This window comes from Amia ocellicauda, chromosome 17 (genome assembly GCF_036373705.1).
Source record: "Amia ocellicauda isolate fAmiCal2 chromosome 17, fAmiCal2.hap1, whole genome shotgun sequence".
NCBI classification, from domain to species: domain Eukaryota; kingdom Metazoa; phylum Chordata; class Actinopteri; order Amiiformes; family Amiidae; genus Amia; species Amia ocellicauda.
The window spans coordinates 17,943,114-17,957,905 of NC_089866.1; the positions used below are offsets into that span (position 1 = coordinate 17,943,114).

Sequence of the window (14,792 nt, forward strand, 5' to 3'; positions counted from 1 at the left end):
TCTGTTTTGGTTTCATTGTCGATAAATACTGTGTGTTTCCCTGTTTCTGATTAGCAGCGGGTATAGAGCTTGAAATCAATTGTTCATCTCAATTAGTATGTTCATATATATATATATATATATATATATATATATATACACTCACGTAAAGGATTATTAGGAACACCATACTAATACTGTGTTTGACCCCCTTTTGCCTTCAGAACTGCCTTAATTCTACGTGGCATTGATTCAACAAGGTGCTGAAAGCATTCTTTAGAAATGTTGGCCCATATTGATAGGATAGCATCTTGCAGTTGATGGAAATTTGTGGGATGCACATCCAGGGCACGAAGCTCCCGTTCCACCACATCCCAAAGATGCTCTATTGGGTTGAGATCTGGTGACTGTGGGGGCCAGTTTAGTACAGTGAACTCATCGTCATGTTCAAGAAACCAATTTGAAATGATTTGACCTTTGTGACATGGTGCATTATCCTGCTGGAAGTAGCCATCAGAGAATGGGTACATGGTGGTCATAAAGCGATGGACATGGTCAGAAACAATGCTCAGGTAGGCCGTGGCATTTAAACGATGCCCAATTGGCACTAAGGGGCCTAAAGTGTGCCAAGAAAACATCCCCCACACCATTACACCACCACCACCAGCCTGCACAGTGGTAACAAGGCATGATGGATCCATGTTCTCATTCTGTTTACGCCAAATTCTGACTCTACCATCTGAATGTCTCAACAGAAATCGAGACTCATCAGACCAGGCAACATTTTTCCAGTCTTCAACTGTCCAATTTTGGTGAGCTTGTACAAATTGTAGCCTCTTTTTCCTATTTGTAGTGGAGATGAGTGGTACCCGGTGGGGTCTTCTGCTGTTGTAGCCCATCCGCCTCAAGGTTGTACGTGTTGTGGCTTCACAAATGCTTTGCTGCATACCTCGGTTGTAACGAGTGGTTATTTCAGTCAAAGTTGCTCTTCTATCAGCTTGAATCAGTCGGCCCATTCTCCTCTGACCTCTAGCATCAACAAGGCATTTTCGCCCACAGGACTGCCGCATACTGGATGTTTTTCCCTTTTCACACCATTCTTTGTAAACCCTAGAAATGGTTGTGCGTGAAAATCCCAGTAACTGAGCAGATTGTGAAATACTCAGACCGGCCTGTCTGGCACCAACAACCATGCCACGCTCAAAATTGCTTAAATCACCTTTCTTTCCCATTCAGACATTCAGTTTGGAGTTCAGGAGATTGTCTTGACCAGGACCACACCCCTAAATGCATTCAAGCAACTGCCATGTGATTGGTTGGTTAGATAATTGCATTAATGAGAAATTGAACAGGTGTTCCTAATAATCCTTTAGGTGAGTGTATATATATATATATATATATATATAGGGCCAGAGAAGTTGAGTGGTTTACCCCTGATTAGTATCCTGGAAACTAATACCCAGATTAAATATCCACCTCCAGAAAATTACAATCCAATAAATTATGACAGCTTTTTAATATAGGCTTCCTCTTCTCAACTGAAACCCACAATTTCATGGTTATTGCATTTCTGTTTAAGTTTTAATTTAATCTAGGCCTAAACCACATCCCATCCTTCCAGCCCAGTCCAAATCCAATCCCTGGTCACCAGTTCCTAATTTGACACAATCTGAATGAGTTGACGACACACACTTTCTGTGTGTCTGTTGGCCAGAGACTTCTTGCGTCTACCTAATGGAAAGATGTCGAAGTGTTTGCGTTATGACTTTGGGATTTGCAGATAGAGCCAAAAATAGCCATAGATCTTTGACAGAGGAATTTAGATGACTCATAGTATTCTATGATGTTCAAAAACAGAAAGTAGTGCACAGAGAGGTGGTGGGTGTGTGGGGGGTGGGGTGGAGTTTCCTGCTGACTATTATTTACTATGCTGGAAACTGCTTGCTTTCAACTGACTGCCTCTTAGTGGGCTACAGAGGATAGGATGAATATGCATGACTTGAGACCTGGCGCAGGTATCTTAACCACAAGGGAGATTCAGAAGTCATTTATTCCCCTGTGTTGGCCACTTGCTGGAGTAAATCAAACATCCCTTACAGGTTAGAAGACTCGAGATGAGTGTGCCATAGACATTCTGAAAGAGTAAGGAGTTTATAGCATTAACTATGACTCGGGTTCTTTAAAAAAGGAAAGGAGCGATCATATTCAACCTTTGGAGAAAATACAAAAAAGTCCTGAGAGACGTGATGCTACAGGGTGACATGTCATTCATTTTCCTGCATCTCAATATCGGAAAGATTCTATCATTCCATTTTTGTCAACTGTGTGGTTACAGAGAGCAATGCAGAAGATACTAGTGGCTTTGGAATCTGATTATGGTTCATAGTTTAAAATTTACTGCTGAGTTAAAATGTTTAAAACTGAAATGGTTTTGTGTGCGGGTGAGAGATTGACTCTTGCTGGTTTAGAAGCACAAGATAAACTGGAATGGGGAAGAATTGTGTTTAGGGGATCCCTTCCAATTACATTATGAATTAAGCATAATTTATGGGTATTTAGGATTCATTACACGTGAAAGTAAACATAAAAATACATGAGAAAGAAGGAGATGGCAAGACAATGTTCATATATTGTAAGTTGTTGTAATGTTGTGACTCACTTTTGTTGTGGTCTCACTTAGGTAGTTTATGTTTAAGCGTGAATAACGGTGCTGTTGTGTGGGAGTGTGTGTGGCTATAACACACCATAACAATACCGTTCTGATTCTGCAACCAGGGTGTATGTGTTTTCTTTCCTTTCTTTGGCCTATTACATTGGAGACAAGGATGGAAATTTTCACAAGAACCCAGTTTAACTCATCAATCATTTTAAAAACAATGTGTTAGAAGGTGCCTATGATGCAAGCATTCACACTCCAAGGCTTTCCCCAGTTTAATATCAACTGTAAACCTAGCTCAATAAGCACAAGATGAGGAAAAGGTCTTACAGCCAAGGTATATGACCAATGGGGATTGCGTCTACAAACCAGGTAACGCAATCCTGCAGATTATGTGTCAAGACCCACTGCCTGACTTGTCCCACCAACACGGTGGCTGAAGAATACATTTATTTCCACACAGTACGTAAGACACAACACGACAAGACCTTCAAAGAGAAGCGGCAGCTAACCCTACACTTCAACTACTAATGTGAATCACAAATACTAGACCCAACCATGTCCACAGTAGACCAGAACCTACTCCAGATATCAAGTGGTGGAATTGGTGACCTCCACTTTATCCAAAACTGTAATTCCTCTACTGAACAAGATCTTCCCCTCCTTTGGCATCCCACAAGAACTCAAACATGATAATACCCCACCCTTCACTACTGACTAATTTAAGCAGGTGGGGTTTGGATTCTCATGATGTTTGTGATCTAAGAACGTTTCCGGATATTTTTAGAAAAATGGCCCCTGCAGAGAACGTGAGGCTGTACTCAAACAAGTAACTTCTGCTAGAGTAGCAAGGTAAGATCATGGCTTTATTATACATTCTTGCAAAGTGGTTTGCAAGTTTTATATAATTGTTCATTTAATTATTTAATTAATTATAAAGTGATTTTATTTGGTGCTGTAATAAATTAATACTTGTACTTTGAATCATTCTGAGGTTTGGGAACTTGGGAGGGTAGTTGTAGGTGTTCATTGTGGGATTTGAAATAGAAATATTAAATAGTGAATTTTCTCATTTGTATTCTAAAGGATGCCATCAAAGTATTTTGTATCGAAAATATGCATTTCAAAGGAGTTTGTTTTACTCAAATACATCTAGGTAGTTTTACATTGAAATATCGATTTCAAATTCAAAACATAATGTCACTGAAAATAAAATAAAAGCCTTAATTTCTTAGCATTAATTTTAATTTCTTAATTTGTTTAGATGTATGTTGTTACAATGCATGCCGATAAGGTAGGGTTTAATATGCCTAATTCTGCCATGTGTGTTGATTAGAACTGAGTACTCAATATAGATCACATTATCATTAGATCAGAGCTCACGTTGAAAATACACTGTTGACAATTTGAGAGCCACTCTTCTTCAATTATGCCATCTACTGTCCATAATCTGCAACTTAAATAAAGTTCATATGCTTTATTCTTTGTGGGTTTTTTTATCTAGTGTGGACGTATGCAACATTTCCATAAAGTCATTACCCATATGACTCAGAGCAGAGTATAAATGAACCCCCTAGCACATTCTTGCAAAAGTAGTTCACTAAGATCCAAGCTGGTCATTTATCAGCAACACATAGGTACATCAAAAAACTTTGGGCATTGTATTTATGAAGTCAACAGCAGGTAATTAATATGCATTTCAATTTTGTATTTATGTTTTTAGAACCTTTAACAAGCTTTATCAAAAGTATCTTGTAAATGTATTTTATTGTTTGTTTATTTACTTATTTCTTATGAATGCCTTGGTTGAAGGAGTTTAAGCAGGTACCAATTATTTCTGTATATGCGATTGTCACTGACCTAAAGGTACATTTATCAAGGCAATTTTGCTTTTTCAGGACACTTGTTTAGAGATGTAATTTACAAGGAAGCAAGAGACGGAGTAGCAATTATCACAGTATTAAGGGCCTGCATGTACAATTTATACAATCAACCCGTCTTACATTTAAGTTGTATGAATGGCATTTAGGTGTTCTGTAGACATGTGGTTTCAACACATATCATGTCATATACATCTGCCTTTCTTTCAGTCTAATATATAACAATTGCTGGCAATGGTATTCACAAATATATATGTTTTTCTTTTCCAGATTTTCTGAATGCTCTACTCGCCATGTGTGTGGTGATGTCAGAGATCACTGCCAGTCCAGTAACCAGGAGTTTCTCATGTCCAGAAATCTCTTGTCAATGCAAGAAGACACGGGAGAAAGCTATACTCTTGGCATATCTCATGAAAAAAAACATGGATAGCCTCTTAGAGACATATGTAAGTATTTTATTCATTTCTTTGTATTTCTATTGTGCACAAGCTTTAGACTGGAGACACTTGAGACAGAAGGGTACATTTCAACAATATAGTAAAAGGAGCTCCAGATTTTTTTCAAGCTTTCCCAGTCTCTGCTGCTTATGATTCATATAAATTCAAAACTCATCAGGAACAAATGCCAAGAAGAAGAGGAAGTATTGTTAATCATCATTGTTCATTTTGTTAACATCCTATTCCTTACTTATCAACAGCAATATCTGTTTGTTTTAACAGTTCAGATGTCATTGCAAATTTCATCATTATTAGCTAAGTTTCAAAAGAGTAGCATTCGTGTTATGTTTGCTCAAAAAATACATTGTTCAGTGTACAATAAAAAAAAAAAAAAAAACATGAAGTTTGTATAAAAACACTCAACACAGAGGCATGGTATTTCACACATGTATTTAAACAAATGAAATGTCACCTGGAACTCAAAGTTGGGGTGGGATGGCCGCTCAGATTTGGACATTGACTTGATAGAGACCAATGGTTTAGAATTCGTTCATTTTTATGTCTTCGCCTCTCTGTCCGTCACACCATCATGCGTATCCGTAACATTAACCAGGTGCAGATTAATCACACAACACAGAGTGTCTAGGAACATGTTAGCCTTGCAGCTCTCTGAAGGAAGTCATATGAGAGCTACTTCCTTGATTAGACAGTATTCAGATAAAATCTAGTGGATTGAATGTCTTCAGGTTTACTGATGTTACCCTAGTTTGCTGTAATTGAATTCCTCTTTATTATTTTACATTCAGATTCTGGATGACTTTGCTTGTCAGATTCGATATGCAAGGAAAATAAAACATTCTCCAATACCTATAAACTGTACACCTACTATTCTACTATAAACACAGAAATCCAATTTTTCCTGTTTGTATATTGGGCCAAAAATGACTCATGCTTTTTTGGGGCTATTGAGATTGGCAAAGAAGGATACTTGCTCAACAGTCCCATGACAATACCTTAAATGGAAAGGTCTCTTAGTTTTTGCTAACGACTGATGTCTAATTATTTACCTTCCAGACAAAATTAAACGCAATTGCAAAAGACACATGTACCGAAATGGAAGATTTGCCTGTGCTGCAGCCTGGGGACAGGAATGACACCGAGAGCCACCAGCTGATCCGCCTGAAGAACGGTCTGTTGTTCATTAATGCTGCACTGAAAACGATCATAACAGAGCAACAGGACCTAAACCCTCAAGCTGATGACTTTCACACCAACCTCAACGAGACACAGGCCAGAACAACAGATCTGACCATTCACGTAGACTGTATCCTGTGTGTAGAATTCAATATTTCTGTGCTGGGGAAACTCCCTCATCTCAACTACCCTTCTGCCGTATTTCAACGGAAGAAATGGAGTTGCTCACTCATCAGACGCTCCTCTTTGTTCCTTTCTTGGGCGGCTGCCGTCATGAAGGCACTTGTCTGCTCTCTGGCCACGGCACCGTGAAGCCCCATCTCTTATCCGCAGCCAAGCAGGGTCATTCTGCGGAGTCAGCTCTTGAATGGGATATAACAAAACATAAAAAACAGGTTGCTGCTGATAGTATTAGTTTCATGATATTCCTCTGAAGTGGGTGTGTGCATGTATAAACACCCACATACTGAGGAATATCAGTCTTTTTCTAGACCGTTGGGTGGGTCGTGACGAGGGAGGGGTAGGGGGTATGCTCTTGGTCTCGAGGTTATGCTATGATACAATACAGGGATTTCCCAACATGGACCACAGCGCTTTTTTTCCATTTCATTCACCAGGCATCTTTCAGAAACAATCTACAGGATATACTTGAGACTTTCATGAATGTAAACTGTTGTTTTTATTGACATGCAATGATTATGGTACTTGAGCCTCTATTTTTCTATTTATTGTCATTGTCGAATATTTGCTATATTTATATAATTGTTAATTTATTTGTATAAACTATATTTTCTATTATTAAAAAATATTTTGTGACACTGTCTGTTTCTTTGACTGTACATTATGGGTTCAATTAATTGTTTCCAAGTGTTTATAAAGAGGTGATTTAAAGGTGATTTAAACAAATAGATTTGGAATCTAACCCTGCAGATAATAAGTACACAGGTATATATTTATCAATTAAATTGTGATTCAGTTGCGAAACAGACATGGATTAAGAATACTAATTACAACTTCATCTGCATGCAGAAAAAAAAAACAACGACAACAAAACAAGGCATACTCATTTTTGAAAATTGTAGAAATGGTTGTCAACCTTTTATTACCACTACTCATCTTCCTTGCATAAAGTAATGAATACTGATTAGTGCAAAAAAATAAAAGGGGTTTCTGAGCCGTCACTAGATACTTGTCCAGATTACTCAGAAACTAGTCTGTAGATAAAAATAAGATGCATATTTTTAGCAACCTTTTTGATTCTGACTGAAAGAGGTAGCTGCTGTCACAGAATAGTATTTATATTATTTAGTTATGTATTTATTTTCATATAGATGTTTGTCAGGTAGACCAATCATTTGAAAACTCTTTTAAAGTGTAATCAATTGATATGTTGCAGAATAAATCTTGATATCTCTCTCTCTCTCTCTCTCTCTCTCTCTCTCTCTCTCTCTCTCTCTCTATCTATCTATCTATCTACATTATATAGAGATTATCTAAATGCAGTCTTTATGGAAGTTCACACAACCCATGCTATGCAACAAACGAGAGCGAGTCACTGTTAATACAATGAGTTAACACATAATGCAGGCAGATGAAGGAAATGCTGACAGCTGCCATATTTGTATTGTAGGATTCAATCACAATAAGGTCAAAATTATGTATTTGTTATCCTCTGTATTGCCATTTAGTGTGTGATGATTGAGATTCTGATAACCCAGAGACATCAATGTAAACGCAGCTGAAAGTAATGCAGATATATACACCAATCAGCCATAACATTATGACCACAGACAGGTGAAGTGAATAACACTGATAATCTTGTTATCATGGCACCTGTCAGTGGGTGGGATATATTAGGCAGCAAGTGAACAGTTTGTCCTCAAAGTTGATGTGTTAGAAGCAGGAAAAATGGGCAGCGTAAGGATCTGAGCGACTTTGACAAGGGCCAAATTGTGATGGCTAGATGACTGGGTCAGAGCATCTCCAAAACTGCAGCTCTTGTGGGGTGTTCCCGGTCTGTAGTGGTCAGTACCTATCAAAAGTGGTCCAAGGAAGGAAAAGCGGTGAATCGGTGACAGGGTCATGGGCGGCCAAGGCTCACTGATGCACGTGGGGAGCGAAGATCCAACAGACGAGCTACTGTAGCTCAAATTGCTGAAAAAGTTCATGCTGGTTCTGATAGAAAGGTGTCAGAACACACAGTGCATCGCAGTTTGTTGCGTATGGGGCTGCGTAGCCACAGACCAGTCAGGGAGCCCATGCTGACCCCTGTCCACTGCCGAAAGCGCCTACAATGGGCACGTGAGCATCAGAACTGGACCACGGAGCAATGGAAGAAGGTGGCCTGGTCTGATGAATCACGAGTTCAAGGTGTTGACTTGGCCTCCAAATTCCCCAGATCTCAATCCAATCGAGCATCTGTGGGATGTGCTGGACAAACAAGTCCAATCCATGGAGGCCCCACCTTGCAACTTACAGGACTTAAAGGATCTGCTGCTAACATCTTGGTGCCAGATACCACAGCACACCTTCAGAGGTCTAGTGGAGTCCATGCCTCAACGGGTCAGGGCTGTTTTGGGACCTACACAATATTATATATCTATTAATATACATCATGTTGAGTTTACTGTAAATTTACGTGTGAGTTGTCAAGGGATTTGTTTGTTTATTTATTTGTTGGGTTTTTTTCATGTTGTTTTCACACCCTCGACTGTTTCCGTGGTGGGTATACAATAGGTTTGCCAGTGGGTAGAGGGTGTTAAAGGCAATTTCGTGCTGCTGCACATAGGAAGCCTGTTGAAGTGAAAGTAACCTCTTGTCATCTTCCTTCACACATCAGTTTCTCATTAGGCAGAGCAACAACCACAGAAACCACGTACGTTCTGTAATATAGGCTGCATGTTATTCTTTCAGAGAAATATCACTCTCGGAGGAAAAATGCGTTTGATAAACCGTACAGGGGAAATTAAAGCACTCTGGAATTTTACTCTTGTATTTATGTCATTTTTCTCTAGCAGAATGTTTGGTGGGAATTTTTGATTAGTGGAAACATGAGTGTAATAAACCATCAGGAAGCAAGGCCAACTCAGAGAGAAGCACGTTTCTGAAACAAATCCTCTGCAGATTAAGACCCTCAACACACAGACACGGCACTTATTCTATCATGGACAAAGTAGACGTCTTTCTCAGAAACCTTTCTTTGACCTCTCTGGAATTGCTTGAGGTGTAAACGTCATGTAACATATTGTAGTATTTTTGTTTCTTACTTATTTTTTTGGCATGTCAATTATAGTACCTTCAGATGAGCTGGCAGTTCTAAAATGATCGATTAGTCTCACTAGAATTAAAGTGTTACGTACATGTGATGTCAAATTTTAGGGAAAAAAAATAAGTAAAAGTGGGATGTGTATGACATATTATTACTCATTAACGTCTATTTCCAGGTGTAGTTTGAAAATGGGTCAAAGGGAACTTTTTTTGTATGATAGGAAAGGAAAAAAGGATGGTGTGTGACATTTCAGAAGGTGACTATCCCTCTTTTATTGGAAGGGAGACCCCCCCCACACACACACTACATCTGAGTGGTTTAGAGAGTGGTATTTTGGCATGGGTGTATCAGGGGGAGGGTTTCACGCTATATTGTCTGCCCTCCTGGTCTATTTTTGTCAGAATTACAGTAAACAGCAATGTGTTTTTAATGTTTTTGATTAAACAAAACAGAAAATAGATTTTTTTCAATCTCTCACGGTTTCTCTGGAAATCCCCTTCACCTTTCTGTGTAAATGAAAACTGATTTTCATAGCAGGGCATAGAGTTGGGTTCAGTTTAGGGCACTGGGGGTTTTCACACCTGAGATACTCATCACTTAAAATGTGGTTCTCTTCTGGATTGGCCAACTAATTTTTTGGAAATTATATACGACCTGACAAATGTGACACAGATTCAGGCTGTATCATTTTTAAATTTACTTTTGAGATGCCCTACACTACAGCACATGCATGATTTATAACTTTTGATATAATCTCTATATAAGATATCAATCCAAGATGCTTAAAATGTATACCAGTAGATCTAAAACAGATTATTTTAATTAGATAAAAGTAGTATAGTTTCAAAACACATTTTAGTAATATTTTCATTATCGTCCTACAAAGCACAATATAACCATGTGTTTTTACAATGATTGGCTGGTAAACTAAAGGTATATATTGTGATCATTTAATACCTGTGTAATTACCCTAAATTGAAGGAGGTTAAACATGATTGTCACATTATTGTTGTTTTCTTGTCAGTTTTTATCCATAAAGCAAAAAGGTATTTCATACAATTTGTGAATGTTGCACTGCAAAAAAAACATGCTACACTATAACTGAATTACATCTAGTGATTGTGAAAGGTATGTATTATATGTATTATATTAATTCCATGAAGTGGTAGTAGTTGTTGGGTTCAGCACAGGTTATCACCTCTAACCATAATCATGTTTAACTTGTGTAAAACTAGTTATTGGAAACCTTCTCGGCTATCACGTGTTCCTTTCTCTTGCCAAACAAATAAGCAGTTTGCTTAATTTTAATTTACAGAAAATGAATACAATGAAATGCACGTTAAATTGAAAACTAAGAACTGCACAGGACAAATGTGTTTTTTAAAAGCATCAGTGTATCTGAGATGCCATTTAATGGGATTCACTTTGTTCAGCGCTTGTTTCACACATTTATACTGAGAAAACAACCCTTTAACCCTCATTAATCAAGTTAGTAGGAAAATAAAATTATGGATCATATTTTTAATTATCATGCAGATTATTTTTTTAAGCAATCAAGATGATGAATTATTTTATCTTTGTCTGATCCTCCATGCAGGAGCCTCACTTTAAAAAGAATGCATTCTTGTGATTTAGCAATGTCAAGCCCAGGCCTTTGGCTTTCTCCCCTATAATCAGTAAACTCAACGGCGGTGGTAAGGTTCTCTGAATAAGCACTACTTTCCAGAACGGAGATGTCAGGCCCATTGTTTTCTTTTTTAATGACATGGGGAACTAATGAGCACCCAGGAAATTAATGACTGTGGCCAAATGTAATTCAGAAAAGGGACATTCATTGATTGCTTGTCATTAAGCAATTTTCCAAAACCCCGAAGTCTGCTCGTATACCTCTGATACGCCAAAAAAGGAGCCATTATGCTTTTTAATAGGGAATGTTACATGATTTCTTCAAGTTTCAAACATTGCGTACACTTTCATAACAGGATTACTGAACACCAAGGTATGTGCAAAGCTAAGGAACATGCTGTGATTTTATTGTTTTTGTGTAGTATTATTATTTTAAATAGAGATAAAACACATAATCGGCAACATACTGCTTACAATCATGCATTGTTGTGCACATATATTAATAAATCATAAAAACAAAACATTAACATTGTCCTTGGTCTCTTCAATCCTGTTTTAAGGGCTGAGGTATCGGAGTGAACATCGAATTACTTGAAAAAATAAACATAAATACAAAACCAAACCTTAAATAAACTGTTTTTAACCCAGTACAAAATACAAGATGAAAAGGGCTCTGCTTTAGATAAAATTCAAATAATGAATAATTCAGAGGTTGTATTTTTAGCCTTCTGAACATGATATGAAATTTGAGTTAAAATATGATATTGCAAAACTGGGTTACTGGGTGAGGCTAGTGACGATTCCAACAAAACAAAGTGAATGGAAATGGGCAGTGGGAAGGATGCAGGCATGTGACAGTTAACACAATTCCTTTTTCTGGAATTGAAAAAACATGCTTTACTGAAACAGGTTTTGAAGAGCACAAGGATCAAGGATCTCGCAGCAACATTGAATATGCCTAGAGCATCTAGCACCGCTGAAAATGAACTGTAGCTTCACACTGCACTGCAAGGCAGACTACAAAATCCTAATCTTTCTTCACTTTTTCATGTGAGAACTGAGATGTGTGAGTTTCGGAAACCTGATAATCATCATTGATGAAGTAATGGAGGCTTATTTGCACTTATGAAGTGTAAATTCAAATTCTCTTCAATGTCCCTTTCTGTTGACGTACATTTTTTTAAACACAAGGCTATCAGCACTTCCACATCACAATCTTATATTCCCTCCCAATTAAATAGATTCGCCTCATAAGTGGAAATACAGCAAAGTCCTTGGTTTTGTTTAGTTAATTCAAAGGGACCTTTCTTTCATTCAGTCATTTGACACACAAGGGTGGCTCCTGTAGTGATATTTCTCTTCCATCTTTGCCAGGGTCGAAGGCTGACGAATTATATAGGCAGGAGTTCGGGGGGATTCTCTCCATAGCAGTACTTGGCCTGTGGATTTCTGTAAGTATTCTCATGTTGAACACTCTATTGGGGGTAGAAAAAAGAAGCCACATGTCAGAACTGCTGCACCTTTCTAAATGAAGCTTAAGGAACGGGTTTATGTAGAAAAAGGCCTGAGAGATACAGTGTAGGACACTGATATCAGGATTCCATCATGTCAAATTTAATTATCTCATAAAACTTAAGACATCACTTAATGGCACATGACTCTGTTGCCCCTAAAGCTTTACTTAACCATATTAAATAATCTTAATAGACTGTGTGCCAGGTAACAGATGCTCCTAATATCCCTGTACCAAGCAGGGCTAATAACTACAGTTAATGACGAGGTTCTCATTTAGGGAAGTGCACCACATTAGCTTCATCACCGAGACCAGGGAAAAACAATTAGCGTGGCTGTGGTTGGCGGCTACCTGTGACGAGGTCCGGCACTTCGCCAGGCACAGCTCGAAATGGTCTTCAACTGCGGCGAAGAGATTCTGGAATCCCTCTGCGGCCCGGTTGAGAAAGCGTTCTAGAAGAGGTTGCTGGGGGTGAAATGAAGGCGTGTTGTTTAAGATAATAACAGCCCAAATGATGCAAGGAGCCCCATGCAACCAGAGCACTGGCATCAAATGATGTGGTAAGAATTTCTTATTGGCAGGGTTGACGTTTCCGACCTTTAATTAACCTTCCAAGCAACTTCGCAATGTTCGTAATGAATGACATGGTTCTGATTTTCCAATTTTATGCAATTCCCACAGCAGTAAATAAAACACTAAAGTACCTTATCTGGCTGGAGGCAGCAGGAGACGCAGTACTCATACACACTGCAGCAGCCACTAGCAAGGCAGCTCTTACACAGGAACTGCCTGGTGCTCGGCGCATTCACATTGCAACACCCATTCACCAACAGATCTTCCCTCTCGCAGACGTAACCTAAGAAACAATATTTGCAATTTGTAGCTGTAGAATTCACACAGAATTATATATATCACACACAATTAACTCCAAGTAGCTCCACGGCCACCATCCAACAGGAGTTAAACACCTATACAAATAAATGTCAGTTTCAGACCCAGCAAACAGTTATTCTGATTCATGTATGTTAACAATTAATTCAATTACATGACTAGGCGCTCAGGTGATATTCAAATCTGAATATCATGTGACCAAGGCTTCCTCTGGTTCAATTACTGGCTTTAATTAGGCAACTAAGCAAGGCCAAATAATATATAATCGAAAACATCACTATGATTGGTGGTGGGGTGTATTATTAAGTACTGGAGGGCCAAGCTCAACGGGATAACTGTCTAATGCAGTTAATTAGTTAATTAGTGCAAGTTTTTTTTTTTTTGGGGGGGGGGGTCCTAAATTGATATAAAACTGCTAAGTGGGAGGGGAAACGTGTCCTGTGTCCTGCTTACCCAGCTCATCTGTGAGGAGAAGTTTGCCCTGGATTGAGTTCCTGCACTGGGTTATCTGCCGGCTGCTGTTGCCGAGGCTGAAGCGCACTTTCCAGGCAATGCGATGCTCGGGGTCCCTGGCCTGCAGAAGGGTCCGGTCCCGCACTGCCCTCTCCTCCTGGAAAACACGACAGGAGATAGAGGGTCACCCCAGATAAGGCAGTTCATAAGATCAGTCCAAAATGACCTTGTGTAAGACTTTGCTGACTAACACGTGATTGCACGGCCACCTACTTACCTGCTTAAGTGTGCTGGTTAAGAAGTAGATGAGGGACAATCCAAACACGACCCCGAGGACCCAGCGCTTTCGCAGCAGTCTGCGCAACACCATGGAGCCGCTTTACACGAGTGTATTATCACTGGAGTCCGTGGAAATCAATGCAAATCTAATACCGACTGGATTGTCAATCTCAGCTCAGATCGGGGGCTGCAAACACGACGTGCATCTTGGACGTTTAGGTGTTAGTCTGAAATGTTATGTTTACATTTAGGACATTTTAGATCACATATGCACGCACTCCACAGCTAACCCATTCTACCTAATCATATGATATACATACACACACTGTCTATAAAACGAGTTTAAGTTTGCATTTATAAGAGGGTTATAACCTGGTTTGGAAAAAAAAACTAGCTCGCTAAGTACAGTATTAAATGCATTATCACCGCTTATATGACACGCGTAAGCATGCAGGCTGCAACAAAATAAAAGAACCGCCAATCGAAATCGCACAGTGCTAATTACAGAAGGGAGACCTTAATGTATATATATATAAAAAAAAAAAAACATGCACAATATATCCTTTGTAGAAATGCACGTCTTCATCGTCAGAAAGAGCCCCACTGCAGCGAGCCA

The 14,792-nt window shown here is 38.9% G+C and overlaps 1 protein-coding gene and 1 long non-coding RNA gene across 3 annotated transcripts; one reads left to right on the forward strand and one right to left on the reverse strand.

Moving 5' to 3' along the window:
* Nucleotides 1-4,235: 4,235 nt before the first annotated feature.
* On the forward strand, nt 4,236-6,964 carry LOC136712627 (uncharacterized). Its single transcript, XR_010804865.1, has 3 exons — nt 4,236-4,318; nt 4,786-4,961; nt 6,027-6,964. It is a non-coding gene; the product is annotated as an uncharacterized LOC136712627 (long non-coding RNA).
* A 4,343-nt stretch (nt 6,965-11,307) lies between these two features.
* On the reverse strand, nt 11,308-14,786 carry spring1 (SREBF pathway regulator in golgi 1). 2 transcript variants are annotated; one of them, XM_066689727.1, is made up of 6 exons: nt 14,603-14,786; nt 14,175-14,403; nt 13,898-14,054; nt 13,258-13,409; nt 12,905-13,018; nt 11,308-12,515 (listed from the first exon to the last, which is right to left on the reverse strand). In XM_066689727.1, exons 2-6 carry the CDS (start codon nt 14,265-14,267, stop codon nt 12,432-12,434), a joined length of 600 nt encoding a protein of 199 aa, XP_066545824.1. In that variant the 5' UTR covers nt 14,268-14,403; nt 14,603-14,786; the 3' UTR covers nt 11,308-12,431. The 2 variants fall into 2 exon arrangements, with proteins under 2 accessions (XP_066545824.1, XP_066545822.1); XM_066689725.1 differs by having other exon boundaries at nt 14,175-14,786.
* Nucleotides 14,787-14,792: the final 6 nt, after the last annotated feature.

Bases quoted from the DNA above. Each gene is read 5' to 3' on its own strand.
- spring1 (XM_066689727.1), bottom strand. From the start codon at position 14,267: ATGGTGTTGCGCAGACTGCTGCGAAAGCGCTGGGTCCTCGGGGTCGTG. The intron at 13,019-13,257 runs GTACTTTAGTGT...TTTCACCCCCAG, and splicing joins GCTGCCTCCAGCCAGATAAG to CAACCTCTTCTAGAACGCTT. The intron at 12,516-12,904 runs GTAGCCGCCAAC...TACCCCCAATAG, and splicing joins AGTGCCGGACCTCGTCACAG to AGTGTTCAACATGAGAATAC.